This window comes from Myiozetetes cayanensis, unplaced genomic scaffold (genome assembly GCF_022539395.1).
Source record: "Myiozetetes cayanensis isolate MyiCay16 unplaced genomic scaffold, myiCay2020 scf1, whole genome shotgun sequence".
In the NCBI taxonomy this organism is placed as follows: domain Eukaryota; kingdom Metazoa; phylum Chordata; class Aves; order Passeriformes; family Tyrannidae; genus Myiozetetes; species Myiozetetes cayanensis.
In genome coordinates this window covers 142,688,673-142,706,196 of record NW_026086604.1, presented here as the reverse complement: position 1 = coordinate 142,706,196, position 17,524 = coordinate 142,688,673, and the positions used below count along the sequence as shown (strand labels likewise).

Here is a 17,524-nt window from a genome sequence, read left to right as displayed (position 1 = left end):
GCAGAGACCTAAATGTGAAATTTGTAAAATGGAAACTGTATTTCCTCCCTTTTCTGATACTTAGACAACACAGGAAAGTTGGAAGAATCATTGGCAGGAGTTTCTAATTTATTCACATTTCAGATCCTAAGAAGACTGTATTTACCAGATACTTGAAGCCAAATTGGTAAATATAAAATAATAAATCACGATATTCTGGTATAGTCTCTGAAATATTTGTTGTTTTGATATGGCATCATTAGATTTGAATGCAGATTAGTCTATTAGCAAGTAATAATAATTCTACTTATGTATTTTTTTGCAAAAGCAGCATGCCCATTTTCACTCAAATTTGGGATTATGGGGCTCAGCAAAATACATGCTTTTCATAGTTTGCTTTATGACATGAAGCATTGAAGAAGGCAAATATTGGCATTTTCTCTCTTTGAAGATACGTGAAATTTCCCATTAATGGAAAGCTCTGTTGCCCTGAATGACAAATTACATGATGAGACAGAAAGAAGATGCAAATCTTGAAGTTTTAAAAGCACCTAATATTTTCTCATATTATATTCAGCTGTATTTGTCTTGCATTCTGGCATGCTGCTGGATTACTGTTATCAATAAATCTATAAATAGGATGCAAAATGCATGTGAGCCATCTGTGCATGAATAAAGAGTGGCCCAGCAATAAATTACAGCATAATATATAGTTTAAAATGGAGCAAAGGGAATGCCTTGACAAATCAATGCAACGTATCTTGTCACTGAGGGTGAAAGATTCATTATGCATCACCCTTGAGAAAGCTAGATTTCTGAGGCATGGGTCATCTAGGACATATGATGTAATCAGAGAATATGGAAAAATGCATAGAAAGACAAAACTAATCTTCAGAGTAATAAAGCCATATTAAATTTTCAGGTAAAATATAAGTCCCATGCAGTACTTCATTGTCCAAGAGAGGTCAGGAGTGCAACGACGACAAACAAAACGAAGCCTGACTTCCTATGGATTTGGTCCCCACAGGAGATTCAAGGCCAAATCTTTTTCTGAAACTGGGTCATGTGTGCTGGCTTTCAGTTATGTTTTTCTGGTGTCTGCTGAGGTCTAAGCTCAGCTGATGGCACTTTGTTCAGCCAACAAATTCTCTCCTCTGCCCAGTTTTTGATGAAACTGGGGGAAATTCAGTGTTTTGGGAAACCCCGGGCATCTGCCAGACAGCACTGGAACCAGCACACAATCAGCAGGCTGCATAACCCTGGAGCACAGCAAAGAGACTAAAAATAAGACCAACCAATTGGTTTTCCTGCTGACAGCAGCAAACTGCCGTGGGACATTTAATTCCTCCTGATCACATAGACGACAGACAAGTTGTCACTGTCTGTGCAGAGCGGGGAGGATATATCCCTGTGGCAGGGACACTTGTCCTGCACCCTGCTGTGGATGGAAACGTCCCAAGAGCAGCCACCACTTCCACAGAGACAGGACGCAGACATTGTCTCTGGCATGCTCAGGAAGAGACACCTGAGCCTGGCAGGGCTGGAAGGGGCTTAAAATGCGGGTCTGGGCAGGTGGAGGAGAGGCCCAGATTCTGGTGTATCTCAGCACCTCGAGCAGCATCAGCAAGAGCTTCGTGGCCAGTGGGGGCCTTGTGACCACAGCCAGGGCTGTGAGAGACAAATGGTTTTTCTCCCTCGTGTAAGAAGATAGACAAGCTTTATGTTTTCTTTCTGGAGCACGTCCAGAGAAGGCCATTGGAGCTGAGGAAGGGTCTGGAGCACAAGTCCTGTGAGGAGCAGCTGAGGGAGCTGGGGGTGTTTAGCCTGGAGAAAAGGAGGCTGGGGGTGACTTCATCGCTCTCCAACAACTGCCTGACAGGAGGGTGTAGCCGGGTGAGGGTCGGGCTCTTTTCCCGGGCAACCAGTGACAGGATATGAGGACACAGTCTCAGGCTGTCTTTAGGTTAGACATTAGGAAGAATTTCTTCACAGAAAGGGAGATTAGACATTGGAACAGGTCTGCCAAGGGAGGTGGTGGAATCACCATCCCTGGAGGTGTTTAAGGAAAGACTGGACGTGGCGCTCAGTGTCACGGTCTAGTTGACATGGCCGTGTTTGGTTATGCATTGGACTCGATGATCTCGAAATTCTTTTCCAACCTAACTGACTCTGGGATTCTTAAATACAAATATGCATGCACAGAAGAGGGCTCTCTGCTGGTGTGGGGTCTCAAGGGTCCCCCCCCACTCAGAGCTGAGGGCAGCCTGAGGCGCGGCCCAGCAGGGGGCGTTGTGCCCGCCATGGCGGCCGCGCGGCGGAAGAGGCGGGGCGGCCCTGACCCAAGATGGCGGCGCCCTGGCGCGGCGTGGCCGCGGGCGGCGCGAAGGGGATGAGGCGGCCGGGGGCTGCCCGCGCCCGCCGCGGCGGCGGCAAGCTGGACCGGCTGCGGCAGGCGGTGCACGACTTCGTGCAGGCGGCCGGCGACCAGCCGCCGCTGCCCCTGCTGAGGGACTCGGAGAGGCAGAGCCGCAAGAGCCGCCGGGAGGCCAGGAAGGAGAAGCGCAGGCTCAAGCGGAGCCGACGGCGACGACTCCAACGCGGGGAGCTGGTGGAGGCTCCCGCCGACCAGGACAAGCCTGCTTCTGCTAAGCCGGCTGCCGCTAAACCTGCTCCGGCCAAGCCCGGTCCGGCTAAACGTGCTCCAGCCAAGCCGGCCCGCCCCGCAGCCCCGGCCTCGCCCGCCGCAGGGAAGCAGCGGCCGGGCCCGGTGTCGGCACCGACATCGGCAGCCCTTTCGGCCCCCTCGGCCGCCGCCGCCGCCTCGGCGCGGAAGCGGGCCCTGCTGGAGGCCAACGAGGAGGAGGAGAAGGAGATCCGTCGGCTGGAGCGGCAGCTGGGGCTCGGGAAGCGGCGCAGGAAGCAGGAGGGGCCCGCGGCGGAGCGGGTGCCGCAGAGTTTCCTGCGGGACGGGCTGGGATACGTGCTGGGAGCCCTGGGCACCCGGGCCGGGCTCAGCAGGCTCTGCGAGAGCAGCGACGAGGAGGAGGAGGAGGGGAAGGAGAAGGAAACCAAGCCAAGGCCGCGGGAGCCAGAGACGGACGAGGATGATGATGAGGAGGAGGAAGTGAAGGATGATGAAGAGGACGAGGAGGATCAGGAAGAGGCCTCGGACCTCTCCGAGGGGGATGACGAGGAAGGGCAGTGGGAGAACGAGAGCTCGCCCTCATCCCCCGAGGACGGCGAGGAGCCAGAGGCCAGCGAGCCTCCGGACCAGGAGGAGGAAGAAGAGGAGGATGAGCAAGAAGAGGAGGATGAGGTAGGAGAGGTGGGATGTTCGCCTCTGATAACACAAACCTGCTCAAAGCACGCGCGGCGATCAGAATACAGACCACGTAACTCTTTACGTGGGCTCTGTGAAACACAGGTGTTTGCTGTCAAGTCGTGGGCCCCGTGAAGTGTTGTCCTGGTTCAAAACCGCGCCTGGCCCAACAGCAGTGTTGACTTGAGAGGTCTGCCAGGACCTAGGGACAGCTGATAGACACGGAGAGCTGATAGACACCACCCCAAGTCAGGATGGTGGCAGGTAATACCTAAGGCACGTGGGATCTGGAACTACCCTGGCTTTAGAGGGTGAGGATATGCTTAAGCGATGCTGCTGTGGGCAAAGACAGCTTACGTTAAAATTAGCATCTGTTACAGACCGAAGATTTACTCCTAAATGATCCCAGAGGCCCTGCCTGTGTTACTTCTTGTGGAAGTACATGAGTGGAGGAGAGTAGGTCACACAGCCCTCATGGCACTAACCTAAACTGTCACTGATAAAACCTGGGTAAAACCAAGACCTAGGATGTTAGGTTTTAGTAACCATAACTTAAAGAGAATTTCATGTGTAGGGAAAGAGGGCTTTGCCACTGTCAAGTTAGTCGTAAAGGGTAACGTCTTGCCTGCTTCTTTTCTGTATTTTGTTCCTTTGGCATTGGTTATTGGATAGTAAGATGTATCTTTAAGTTTGGTGTATTAATTTTAAATAGAACTGTATGTTGGTGTTCAGGTACTTAAGATAGTGGTCTCATCTGGTATCTTATTTTCTTCTTTTCCTGGTAAGAGTCATAAACACAGTGCTACAAAGTACGTTCCCCCTCAAGCAAGGAGAGCTCAGGAGACACTAGATGACAAGAAAAGAGAAGAATTGGGAAGACTGAAGAAAATGGTGAATGGCCTCATTAATAGGTAATGTAATAAGGAAAGTTGTTAATCTTTCTGGTTCGGTGTGACAGTGCTCATCAGTCAAAGCCAAGTGACAAGGATGTGACTTTTCTCTCCACAAGCTGATTTTAAGTTGGCAATCATGTCTGCTATTGTTAAGAATAATTATCTGTGTTGATATAAATTCTTCAAAGTTATTCATTATAGACACGGAAAAATCTAGAAAATAAATTTAAGATTGGGCAGAGTTCCACCCAGCAGTCGCCTACAAGTGGTAGGTATAATTCACTGTCAGTTGGAGTATGCTTATAAAAACCCTCAGTGTGAGCTTTAACTCCCTCCAAAAAAAATCCACTGTTTCCTTTTTTTAAACTATTAAATTTCTCCAGCACTATGACTGAGACAGAGCAACACTTCCTAACTTAAAGTACTTTAGAACAGAAGAAATAATTACAATTCATTTTAATTTTAGAGTATTTTTTTAATAAGAAATCTAATGACTTTTTTTATCTGTTATCTGTAAAATGCAGGCTAAAGTTTGTTCAGTCATTTGAAATTTGATATACCTTATATATTAAAGTAGGAATTATTTGCATATTTAATTTCTTCAAAGACTGTGATGTGCTATAGTTGCAACTGCTAAGCACAGTCTGTTTTCTTAATAAATCTGTGCAATGGAACAGTAAGCACATCGACAGTGCTTTATAAATACTGCTGCTAGCGTGTTTTTACATGTAAATATTTTTTAAAAAGCTACACTAGAATTAAATATATTGCTTTTTTAGTTTAGTGAGCACAGACAGAAACAAAAGGACCCTTCCAGTCATCTTTTCCATCTTCAATCTTTTCGTAAGCCGCTCTAGTTTCTCTAAAAAGGATCGTTGTTTGTTGGGTAAACTCAAAATTGTGGAACTGTGTAAAGAGAAGAGAAAGTGAACATTGGATTTTGTTTCTCCATAGGTTGAGTGAACCAAACTTGTCCTCCATTAGTGGACAGATGGAAGAGCTCTACATGGCCAACAGCAGAAAGGACATGAACGACACTCTGACAGAAATTCTGATGAACGCCTGTGTCACTGCGGTTGCCATGCCTACGAGGTTGGTGATGGAGCATGTCCTTTTGGTTAGCATTCTTCATCACAATGTAGGAATTGAGGTAATTCTTGTGTCTGGGACTAATGTTGTTTAATAATACATATTGTAGAGTGTTCTCTTGATGTTTTGTTTTAATTACCGTGCAGTTTTTCGTTGTGTGTCACTGAAAATCATCTTTAGTTGAGTTTCATCAGTAATTGTAGCTTATTTGCAAGTTGTCCACGAGTGAAAGGGTCCAAGTCTGTTGCTTTATCTGATTTTATTTCCTCCATGAGTTACCACTGGTCAGCTTTAAAAATACCATTTTTTCATCAAAATTTTTCTGCATCCAGGAATCAAAAATTTTTAAGTTTCAAGTTCTCCCTCCCTTTAATTACACTAATCCATTTCTGTTCTCTTGGCTGTGTGAGGGTATTGATTTTGAATTATGTGTATCCTGATAAGAAAAGTGTTACAGTTACAGAAGCCCTTTTACATTGGTGGAAAAAAGTTCTTTTCTAACCCAAATCATCAGTGGAATTAAGTTGGTATAATAATGACTCCAGAATATAAAGAACTTCAAAAAGCGTGGTAGTCTTGGGGGAGATTTTCTTCTGTGTTTTTAAACCTGATGAATGATTGAGATAAAATCTCTTTTGCTTACTGTTAGGGAGATGCTGAAGCTACTGATGTCGAAGACTTTAGCTAATTTCAGTGAAATATCCGTCAGGGAACTGAGGTGTTTCAGCACCACGTTCCCATCAAATTATGCTTTTTTTCCCTACATCTCAATGCAAAAGGTGTATGGATGCAAGTTCTTCAGTTCGTCATATAGTGTCCTGAATGCTGGCTCTGAAACTGTACTAAATATCAAATAAATTAAATATTAAATAAATAGATGGATGCAATTACAGCAGCTTTCTCCATGCAGCCTTGATACTAAACTTCTGTTTTGTCACTCTTCTTCTTGAATGGCAGTTCTGACTGGATATACAATATAATACTACAAAGATGTATTAAGAACAGAATCAAAATATTTCAGAAGTTGAAACTTTGCAAAACACCTGGTAATGAGGTGTAGATACAGATATACTAACAGGAGTCAGAAATTGGTAGATGATATCCAGACTGTTCTGTACCGCTGACTTGGTTACACAGCACCTTTAAATCCAAGGCTGTAGTATTTAAATTTACTATAAAACCCCCTTATTTTTTCTGTAAAATAAATGTAGAATATGTATCACTTGAAAGTGTGATAAAACAGTGTAGTCATTAGATGGCTAAAACCTAAGCTAGTCAAGAATTGTAATGCAAGCCAGTGCTGCTGCTGGGACTTCTGGTTTTCATAAGAACAATCAGCAGATTTTAGCACCATAATAATGGGCAGAGTCTTGTTTAGCAGGAATGTTTTGGTATGCTTTCTAATTCCAGTCTTGGGCATCCACCCTCTCTTCAGAAATACAGAGATCGCAAAATTTCTTTTCTAAACTGTATCATTGACAAACGGCTTAGAATTATCACCCGTTTAAGATCAGGCTAAGCTGTAGGGGGTTGTTTCACTATAATATTTTCTATCCTGCTAAGGATTTTCTTCTGGAATGCTGAGCTCAGTGATGCATTTGGGCTTTGACACACAGCTTTTATGGGATGAATGACTAGCAGTAGCAGCATGCTAGCCTGACAGCTGGAAAGTTGCTTATATGTGTCCATGAAAATTATGTAAACAAATGCTGATGTATTTGTACCATAAGCTTATAACATGTTTTTCTTGTACAGGCTTTAAAAGACAACTGGATTTCATATATGAGTTGTAAATAACATAAACTTTTATGAAAACACCACACCACTTAGATGTTTGTGCTTGCGAATGTAGAACATCCATAATGGTTGAAAGGAGCAACAATATTTCTTTAAAATTAACAGTGGCAGTGACCCAAAAATGAATGTTTTACAGATGTCTGTAAAATCTACTTAGAGTTAACTGCTGGACTTTTTTTTTCTCCCTTAATGGAATTGTTGCCAGGTCGGTGCTCACTTTTTGGAAGCTGTGGTGAAGAAATTTGATGAACTCTGTAGAAGTGATGCTGAAGGGAAAGAATGTGAAAATCTGCTTGCCTTGATTGCTCATCTCTATAACTTCCATGTGGTTCATTGCCTGCTGATCTTTGATATTCTGAAAAAGCTTGTTAGCACTTTCACTGAAAAAGAGATTGAGCTGATTTTGTTTCTTCTGAAAAACGTGGGCTTTTCCTTAAGAAAAGATGATGCATTGGCTTTGAAGGAACTGATTGCCGAAGCCCAGAGGAAAGCAAGCACAGCAGAGAAGAAGTTCCAGGATCAGACTAGGGTATGTGTGTGTTTTTAAGGATTTTATCTTCTCAATAGACTTTAATAAGTACCTGGATACATTATTTAATTTACAGAAATGTTTTCTTCTACATTCTACTTATGTTTTAAATTACCATTGCTGTTTGCTTGTTGCATTCAGTTTTGTGCATTCTTCTTGTCTGTCTTGCTCTGTTCGTACTTGGGACATAGAGACCACAAATGCTTCTGATGGTGAGACAGGACTGTTTTGTGTCTTATGCAATGGACAGGGCTTCTGTTTGATGATACTTTGTACACTTCAAAGAATGGTCACTGAGACGTGGTGTTTTAACAGATTAAGCTTTGAGTTGAAGCTTGTACACAAATTAATATAATAGGGGTTAAAGTAAACATCCATTTGTATCCATGTAATCTAAAATCTGTATTGCCAGCCAAGCTGCTTATTCTCACAGAGTAGTAATTTCAAAGTACACTCTCTACTGTATTTAATAAACCCACAACACACAATCCACAGACGCATTTCTTTTCCCGATAGGTTCGTTTTATGCTGGAGACCATGTTGGCACTGAGGAATAACGACATGCGGAAGATCCCTGGTTACGATCCGGAGCCAGTTGAAAGACTCCGCAAGTTGCAAAGAACACTGGTGAGAACTTTCTTGGCCTGTGTAGCCCAGTTCCCCTTAAACCAGGAGTAATTATCTGTGTTGTATGTTGGCTTGAGGGACTGTAGTATTCTTAATTCATTTAACAGTCTGAAACTGGTGGACAAAAAAATCACTTCTTATATCATTACCTGCTATCTTCCTGTCCAGCCTTCTGCAGAACAGTTTGAGAAAGGACATAAATACTTAGCCAGAGACTTTGCTTCAAAGTCCTGTAAAAGGTATATGAAAGAGAGATGTTCAATGATTGTGTAGAAGAAATGAGTCAATATAATAAATTCTGGTTTGGGATGCACACACCTGCTCCTAACTTCACCAGCATTATTTTGGAAGTCTAACACTTCAGAAAACCTGGATGTTCTTTCTTCTTGGTTTTTGGGTTTGGGGTTTTTTTTGTGACAAAGGGCAGTTTGTTTAGAACAACAAAGTATAAAAGGGATGAAAGTAATTTATAAGTGTTGAATGTGCATATTAGGATAATAGACCAGAGAAAAACAAGCTAGGTAACTAGTTTGTAGGATTTCCTCTCTTAAATGTTCACAGTCCTCCTGATACACTTCTAGACTCTTTTGTTGAAGATTCTTATTTTGTTGACAGAGCTTAACGTTTTTGTTATTTGAACTGTGCAGAACTTAAGGCAGTTTGTTGAATCATTTTATTTCATCCCAAGTGTTCAAAAGGAAAATTGTGACCAGATTGTAAGATGCTGCAAATCATATTCAGTATCAGCACTGTTCAAATTCTAGTCAAATTTTGTGATTGGAAGATGGCTACCTTTTAATTTATTATCTCTTTTTTAAAACAAAACAAAAAAAAATCAAGAGCTTCTAAATGTAAGTTTATACAACTTTTTGAATTTCAAAAATTGCAGCATATGGGAAGCTTGTAAATCCTTTTCAGGCTGCTGACTGAAACAAAGGTTGGGCAAAGACCTTTACGGAGATTAACTTAACCTGTTTGAAGTATTTCTTTAAAAGTAATTTTAAGTCATTAAAATATTGGTTGTTTTCTTAAAAAAAAAAAAAAGTTTCAAATAAAAGCTTTTGTGTGGGTTTCTGTTTGTATTTTGTTATTCAAGGTTCGCAGCAGTGGTTCGGGAAAAGACACTGAGCTCCGTGTCTCCCTGGAGTCTCTGCTCAGCGCCGATCAGGTTGGTCGGTGGTGGATCGTAGGGTCATCCTGGAGTGGAGCACCAATGATCAGTGACACAAACAGCAAGACTCAGCAAAAACTGCATTTAGGAAAGGTAAATCCAGTCTTAAGTGTTTGTGATCTTTCGAAGATTCTTCCTACAGGTGAATAAGTTCATTTCAGAGCCCACCAAAGAAATGTTCGCAGACAATTGTAAGGCTGTAAATTCTGCTGTTATGTTTTTTAAAATGTACTGATGCACTTCACAAAAGCTGTTACTACAAATATTTTGGTGTAGTTTGCTGTTTCTTATCCTGTGGAATTGCAAAAGTGAAAGAAGAGACTTAATTTAGAAGTGGATTTGCTAGTAGTGTTGTCTGTCTGTGGCATGTATCCAAGCTGATTCTAAATGTAATGCAGTAAGATGGTCATGGTGACTTATATCAGAGCAGCACATCTTAAAAAAATGATTGGCATAATTAAAATAGATTAAAATGTATTTCCATATTTGAAAAAGCTGATGATGCCCATGCCTGTGGACAAAAGCTCAGGACCTTTGGGTTGCTGATTCATAGTTTACTGGAGAGCTTCATTAATGGTATTATTCAAGGCTGCACAGAAATAGCTGTCTTAAATCGAGCATAATTCATAACTAAAATAGCACATAACTTTATTTTCAGGTGAGCTCAAAGATAATGGAGCTTGCTCGGAAGCAGAGAATGAACACTGATATCAGGAGAAGTATTTTTTGTGTCTTGATGACAAGTGAAGACTTCATGGATGCCTTTGAAAAGCTGCTCAAGTAAGTACAGACTAGCACAGAAAACAGCCCAGAACGAAAAATAGCATTAAATGGGTTGGAAAAATAGCATTAAATGGGCTTAAGAGCATTTAGTTGATAATACAGTTAAAAGAAGTGAATAGCTAGGGATCCGTGTAGGGTAAAATGGCAGGAGAAGGGTGTAAGGAAACCCTAATGTGAGGACTAATGTGGGCAGGCAGAACTGACAGGCACTCAGAGGAGAGGTGTAGCCCCTGTTCTTGTGACTCATGGCTATAACTGTGATTTACAGCATCTTTTGGCTTAAGGAGCCTGTATCTTTTTGCACTGGAGCTGTGTGCCAGTCCAGTGGATGGAAGGCTGTTGCAGGCTTGTTCCCTTACAGAGACAGACCAAAAGACCCTGCAGAACATTCCTTGGCCTTGTAGCTGCATTTCTGTGGTTTCTGTACTACTGCCACTTCCCTGACTTCTTGCCACCTTGTTAAGCTATCTGGTAGGTCTCTGCCCATACTTGCATGACCTGGTAGTGTTCTAGTACCTGCACTTCCCTCTTGCAGAATTTATTAGCTTTGGCTTTGCTCCAGGGTCACATTTCACACTGAGACCAGTTTCCTTGCTACTTGGCAAACAGTTCTTTAGAACAAGATGTGATCAGGGAGAAGCTCAAACTAACCTATTCTTTGTGTTTGTCAGAATTAGAATAAAGAATATAAGAGTGTTAAGTATAATAATATAAGAATATTAAGTAAGTGGGAAGGGAGAGATCAGGTCTGAACTTTTCTGTCATAGCCTTGTAATTCAAGGGAATTGTTTTACCAGGGTGGCATGCAATTATTTAATTTGCTTACCAAACCAAAACAGACTTTGTAATAAAGTCAACTAATATTTGATTAAATGCCACTTCTGCAAAACATAGCTTGGATTTAAGACTGTGGTGGAGTCATTCCAATATCTTAATATGGCCTGTTCAATTAAAAGAAATTAGCTGCTGCTGCTGCAGCTCTTGCCAAGACCCGGTAGCTCAATTTGCAAATTGGGTTTGACTCTCATCTGTACTATTTAAACTAGTACACAAATCTGAATACATACAGGCTTGGCAGAAAAACCCTCTGCAGATTGCCTGGTGTGTGGTGGTATGGATTTTGTGCAGCAAACTCAGAGAGGGGAATTCTCTAATCTGCCCACATCTGTCAGAGTATAATGGAAAGTACACAGAACTGTCAGTGAAGGAATTAATTTCAATGTGAACATGTGTTCCAGAGTGCATGGGAATTTACATTCATATGTTTGATGTCAGTCTTCTGAGGAAGAGCATATAAAGAAGTACTTTAACTGTTCTTGTTGACTTAACTCCTGCTAGGTCTGCTGGCAGAGTTGAGGTGTGGCTAAAGGATAATTTAAACTATTTAAAATCCAGGCTGCTATAGTTTTGCTAGTCCTTCTCCTCCTTACTGTAAATGAAAGTAATTAGTTTGAAGCCAGAACAGTTCCCTGAAGTGGCTCAGCTTGTGATTGCAGGGGCATCAGTGTAAAGGGAGGATTGGGAAATCACTGGAGACAAAGAGAAGAGGGAGAGATTCGATCCACTTCATCAGCTTGAAAGGTCACACCTCCTTCACAACCCACAGTTTCACTCAGGAGAGGAAGTGAATGCTGCTTTAGTTTGGTAGAGAGGCAGTTTTAAAAGTTATTTTGTGGAAATAAAGAATATGAGAAACTTTGCATCTCAGAAAATACTAACACTTTTAAAGAGGCTCACATGTCCTGTAGGAGTGGGGTGTGTAATTCAGGATAACAAGTATCTAGGAAAGTGATTATATTTACTAAAATAATTTGAGCTGACTTTGAAAAGGTGGGTTTGAGAGTTGCTAATTTTGATCTGAAGGCAATGATAGTTTGGGCTTCAGCTGGTTACAACTAACCTACTTAGAGGCAGGCTTCTGCTGGCAATAAATAACCTACTTCAGAAGCAGTTATCCTATTTAAACGTGGGAAATTCTTAAAGCAATCAAAACATACAGGTCCATGGGAATACTGTAAGTCATGAATGATTTAATTGGTGAGGCGATTGCACATTCTTTATCAGATATTATTGGGTTTATGAAATCTGTATGGTAAAGCTCAGTATTGAAAGATAGTCCAGACTCATAAAATTTAAATACTTAGGAATCTAGGTCTGAAAAGATACAATACTGCTAGTTCTATGAAGAAGTGAAGGTAAGAACAAAATTGAATACCAGGTGTTGTTACTTGTTACAACTGTCTGGCAACACGAGTATTTCCTAAATAAGCAAATTATGATAGAAATGATGATAAAGAAGGAAAAAGAGAGTTTGCCAAATTAGTAATTACAGTGTAACTTCACGAGTCATTTATTAAATGTGTGTCCAGTGGCTGAAAACCTGTATATTTGTAAAGAAACCCTTTAGTTGCTCTGTACTAAAATCAGATGGAACTTGGCTGATGAGGGAGCAGGTGAGTCATATCACAGACACAGCACTCACAGTGCTGGTCTCTTTTGGAGAAGGAGACTTCTAAGTTTTCACTGCTCATTAGCAATCAACCTAGAAATCATCCCAGATTTTCCTGTTGTAAAACCTTAAATTCTGTGGAGTTTTGGCTGAAAGAGCAGTATTTTAATCTGTTAATCTGGTGTGTCTGTGATCAAATGTAATGCAGATGTCTGGAGGTGTATACAAATGAGGGATAGTAGCATCAAGCAATGACAAAGTACTCTACAGGCGGCAGGGCAAGTTCCAGTGGAGTCAGACCTGGTTAGAAAGTGTGCTTGAGTTGTACTAATGCTGTGTGAAACTTGAGCTTGAAGCAAGGAGAAGAATTTTGTTTGATATTTCTCAGATTATAATATGAAGCATTTTTCATTTTAATTGGTTTTAATGCTGCCAAGCATTTGGCAAGCCTGGAAGTTAAATCACATTATTCACAGACCAGGTGCATTGCAAGTTAGTTACCATTCCCTGCCAAAGTGTCTCAGCCCTCCTTTAGACTGGAAGGCTGTTCAGTGCTTGGCCTTCATACAGAGGCAGCCAACATAAGTACTCATAGATACTGTTTTCTTCAGGCTTTTTTTGAAGGTGCTTTGAAATCACTGACTGCATCCTCTTAGGCTGCTCTCAAACAGAAATGGATTTCAAGTATGATGGAGTTGACATACAGATTAAAAAAATTCATATCACCAGCTAAGTAGGAAGAACATCTTAGAATATTTTCTTATCCCTACTAAGTACCATGGAAGTGAAGCACCCTGGACGTGTTTCTGCAGATGGGCTTACAGTGAATCCAAAGGCTGTTTTTCCTCCCATGGCCAAGAGTACAAGTGTGAGAGAACAGTAACAGGGCCCTACAGTTCTTGTTTCACTATTTAACCTTTTGTAGTGGTATCTGTGCAGCAGCATTTGCTGCAGTCCTACTGCTGTGCTCAAAGGCACAACCATAGTAACTGTGCCCTCTGCTCTGTTTTAGTTCATGGAGAGCTACAAACAGGGAGTGGGCTACCTTTCCTTCCCCAATCTCCTAAGAGTGATTACACCTGCATCATTCCACGTCTGTTGAGGTCTTGCTCTTGCAGGCACTCCTTTAACACCCATAATATTGTAGCATTTCCACATTGCCATACCAGGATATTGGTTTAGCCCAGAGTCCTAAATTTTTGTGTCCACTCAGTATTTTAAAGGCTTCATAAGAACTCTCTAACAAGAAAAATTAATGTGATGTTTGAAGGTTTTTTTAAAGTATTACTCTCAGATGTTGAGTGTAGCTCTTACTTTGGATCAGTAATTTTTTCCTTACTAAATGATTCTCATTTTCTTGCTAAATTTTAGGCTTGGACTGAAAGATCAGCAGGAGAGAGAAATAGTTCATGTCGTCCTGCACTGCTGCTTACAGGAGAAGACATTTAACCCCTTCTATGCGTTTTTGGCTAACAAGTTTTGTGGATATGAAAGACGATTTCAGGTAAAGAAAAATCTGTTCCTTCTTTGGTTTAGTGTCATAAATGTGGTTAGGAAGACAGTTATTAAATACCTGAGGATGGATGCATGCCTGTTAGGATCTTGATCCCAGGGAAAATTCTGCTGGTATAGCTGTGCATTCAGGAAGGCATACTCGTGGTCATATATGAGTAGGGAATAAAATGACTGCTGCAGAAGGTTTGCTTTCTTCTGTTTCATGCATTTTAAAAGACTTGGAACAGTCTGATCAAGCATTTCTGTTAATTAACAGAGAGCTCATAAAGAATAGAAGGTCAAAAGGTTTGTTATGTTGTTACTCATTTGAACAGCTGCTTGATTTGTAGAATTATTTTTTTTTTTACCTTTGACCCCTAGGTGACATTTCAGTTCAGTATTTGGGACAAAATCAGAGACTTAGAAAACCTGTCAGCTGCTGCCATCTCCAACTTGGTTTCACTGTTGGCTCACTTAATAAGGACAAAGTCACTGCCACTTTCAGTTCTCAAGGTTGGTGTGTCTCTTTCCAAATCCTTCTGTGTTTTCCTTCCATTTTCTAGTTCCGTGGAAGATGTGTTTTCTCTCTTACCTAGATGGTACTTTAGCTGATCATGCTAAGACAAAATTTGTAATGCTGTCATTCGGGGAAAGGAGAACCTGTGGTGACCCAGGCATACAGCAAATCTACAGTTTTAAGATTATTTTCTTTAGAGTATCCAGAGTTGGAACCGAGGCCCCTTCATTAACAGGCTTTAGCAGTGGATTTTGTGCTATGGTCTTTAGCTGATGTTGATTTTTATTAGACAAGAAAGGAAATCTACTGAGCATTTGGATTTCAGAATGGGAAGTCCATAGAATTTTGTTAGAAGAATAGTTTATATGTATTAAACAGGCAATTAAATGAATTGTTGTAGGTACTTACTAATTATTTAACTAGTTATTAGATTACATCTGATGTTCTGGTACCAGTAGTCTTCTATTCCTTTTAAGGTTCTCTGCTTTCCTTGTTGATTGGCTTTTGGAGGCAGCATTCTCAGTTAATTCTTCTGTGCCAAACCCAAGACTCAGTGTATACAAAGGCCAGTTGGTGTGTTAGAAGCTGTTCATTTAGAAGAGAAAACAAGCTGTTTGAAATATGTGAATTAACTGAATTCTCTCCCTCTGCCTACCAGGTAATTGAATTCAGTGAACTAGACAAACCCAAAGTCCGTTTCTTGCGACAAGTATTAAGCACGCTGTTAGTCAAAGCAGATGCTGAAGAACTTACTGACATTTTTATGAGGTAAGTGATCAGAGAGATCTCCAGGGAACCCTTGTTGGGGAGTAATTAGGAAGATAAGAAGTTTGCTTATTTTGTTTGGAATTACACGGTGCCTTTTCCACACATCAGCCCTCCATCCCTTAAAAATTCAGCTCTCCTGAGTGAGTGTGGGAAGCACAGCACTCGTGTGTTGGCACAGGCTCGGACAGGGATGCAGCATAAGAGGTGTTACACAAACTAAAGCTTTCAGGTATTCAGTGTATCATGTTGGTCATAGGATTTTCATGAGCAGAGCTCTGTAATTACCAGTTCCCCTTATTGCTGTACCATCTGTGTGCAGTGGGATTCACTCTGCCAGCAGTCATTGCTAGGAGGTATCTTAAGATAAAGTCGTACTAGTGAGGGAAAAGGTTGGGGGATTTCTTTATGGGGTTTTTATCAACACTGTCTGAAAAATCTTATTTTTGATATGGGACTGGGTTGCCTGGAGAGGCTGGAAAATCTCCGTCCTTGAAGATGCTTGGGACTTGAGTGGGTAAGACTTGCAACGTCACGTGAAGTGAGAAGAAATTAGGTGGTAATGTTTTAACACAAGGAAGCTTGAACACAGTGCCTCATTTTTTGCTGTAATGTAATTGTTTACATAAAGCAAGTCTGAGGCTACAATATTCCATTTTATTGTTGAGGGCCAGTTGCATGTTGGGCTGTTTGCCAAACCAGACTTGGTAATTTGAAAGCCTCCTCAATAAGGCTCCTTTTATAGGTTGGAGTTTTTCTATGTCTCTATTTGAAGAAGATAAAGAAAATTAAGAAACTTCTGAAACAGTAGAAGAGTAAATAATACTTTTGATCTGTATCTTTACAGGGTATCTGACAACCCCAAACTGGGAATGCTCCGGGAAAGCTTGAAACTCTTCCTTACCCACTTCTTACTGAAACATGCACAGGCCCAGAAGAGTGCTGAAGAAGCTAGCTTGTTAAAAGAAAGAGTTGAACTAGCAACCAAGGCTTTGGAGGCAAAAGAACCCAAATTGAGGCTATAGTTCTGTTTTTCTGTTAAAACATACAGAAAAATATTTCAGACACAAATAATTGAGAATGAGGAGGGCCATTTTACTCTAAAGGATTAATTTTTTTAATGTAAATAGTGACTTGCTCTACACACTAGTGAGAGGTTTAATTGAAGGGGATACAAGGCCTTGTTTGAAGAAAGGGAAAATACATTTTTGTCCTGTCCCTTTTTGGTACAAGTGCTTCATGTTGGTAGTTGGTATCTGGAGAAGAGGATGAATTTCTCATCTATGATACTCTCAGTTAGCAGCAGTGTTCTGCATTGTATATTCTAACCTTTTGAAATTGTAAAATAATGGCACCATAAATAATAAAGAAGCAGCCTTAACTAAAGGCTTTTAATAATGAATCATGGCACTTGCCTGAGGAAAGGGGCCACTAGATGGCATAAGGACTGGTGAGTCGGTTTGGGAAGAAATCAACTTTTGTCCTAAAGTGTTGGAAGTTATTTGCTAATTCTGTGAATTGTTTCCCTGACTGTGGGTCAGGAAAAAGATCTTCAGTTGGATTCAAAGCTGTAGTAAAGTGACTCGAAGATCTGACTTCGCCCAATTATATTGGGTTTAGAGATCATGGCATAGTTTTATTGCTTTTCTTTTTAGCCTGTTTTTCACAGCTTTAGAATTGGAGTTGCCTAATCACTTGTAAAAAAGAGAAAGAATATCATCAGTATGAGTATTTAATAAGAGAACACCTTCTTTGAGAATTTGCTTACATCTTCCAATCAGATTTTAAAATAAATGGTGTACATTTCTCTCTGTAACACGCTGTTAATGGTTTGTTTCTTTTGTCACCTTACCACTACACATTAAACTGCCATTTTCCTAAATGCTTTGCTTTTTGTATTAGCTTTACTCTAGCTGGCCTGGCAGGAAGGGAATGACCTTAAATTTGGGTGGGGAGGGGAAAGTACTTTATTGTCTGCAATGTGCATCTACATGATCTACTTACGTTGGAGCTGTTGGCCCTATTTCTGTAGCCAGGCTGGCCTCTGGTGTTCAATAGGCCACCTGTGGTGCCTCCTAATTGCATTTGATAACAATTGATCTGTCCCTGTTG

At 41.1% G+C, this 17,524-nt stretch overlaps 1 protein-coding gene across 1 annotated transcript; it reads left to right on the top strand.

Moving 5' to 3' along the window:
* Positions 1–2,323: 2,323 nt before the first annotated feature.
* Positions 2,324–17,278, top strand: NOM1 (nucleolar protein with MIF4G domain 1). Its single transcript, XM_050322650.1, has 11 exons — positions 2,324–3,295; positions 4,085–4,209; positions 5,146–5,341; positions 7,283–7,606; positions 8,123–8,233; positions 9,330–9,497; positions 10,063–10,184; positions 14,008–14,140; positions 14,512–14,643; positions 15,306–15,415; positions 16,260–17,278. Exons 1-11 carry the CDS (start codon positions 2,324–2,326, stop codon positions 16,435–16,437), a joined length of 2,571 nt encoding a protein of 856 aa, XP_050178607.1. The 3' UTR covers positions 16,438–17,278.
* Positions 17,279–17,524: the final 246 nt, after the last annotated feature.

Bases quoted from the DNA above. Each gene is read 5' to 3' on its own strand.
- NOM1 (XM_050322650.1), top strand. From the start codon at position 2,324: ATGGCGGCGCCCTGGCGCGGCGTGGCCGCGGGCGGCGCGAAGGGGATG. The intron at 4,210-5,145 runs GTAATGTAATAA...GTTTCTCCATAG, and splicing joins GTGAATGGCCTCATTAATAG to GTTGAGTGAACCAAACTTGT. The intron at 14,644-15,305 runs GTTGGTGTGTCT...TCTGCCTACCAG, and splicing joins TGCCACTTTCAGTTCTCAAG to GTAATTGAATTCAGTGAACT.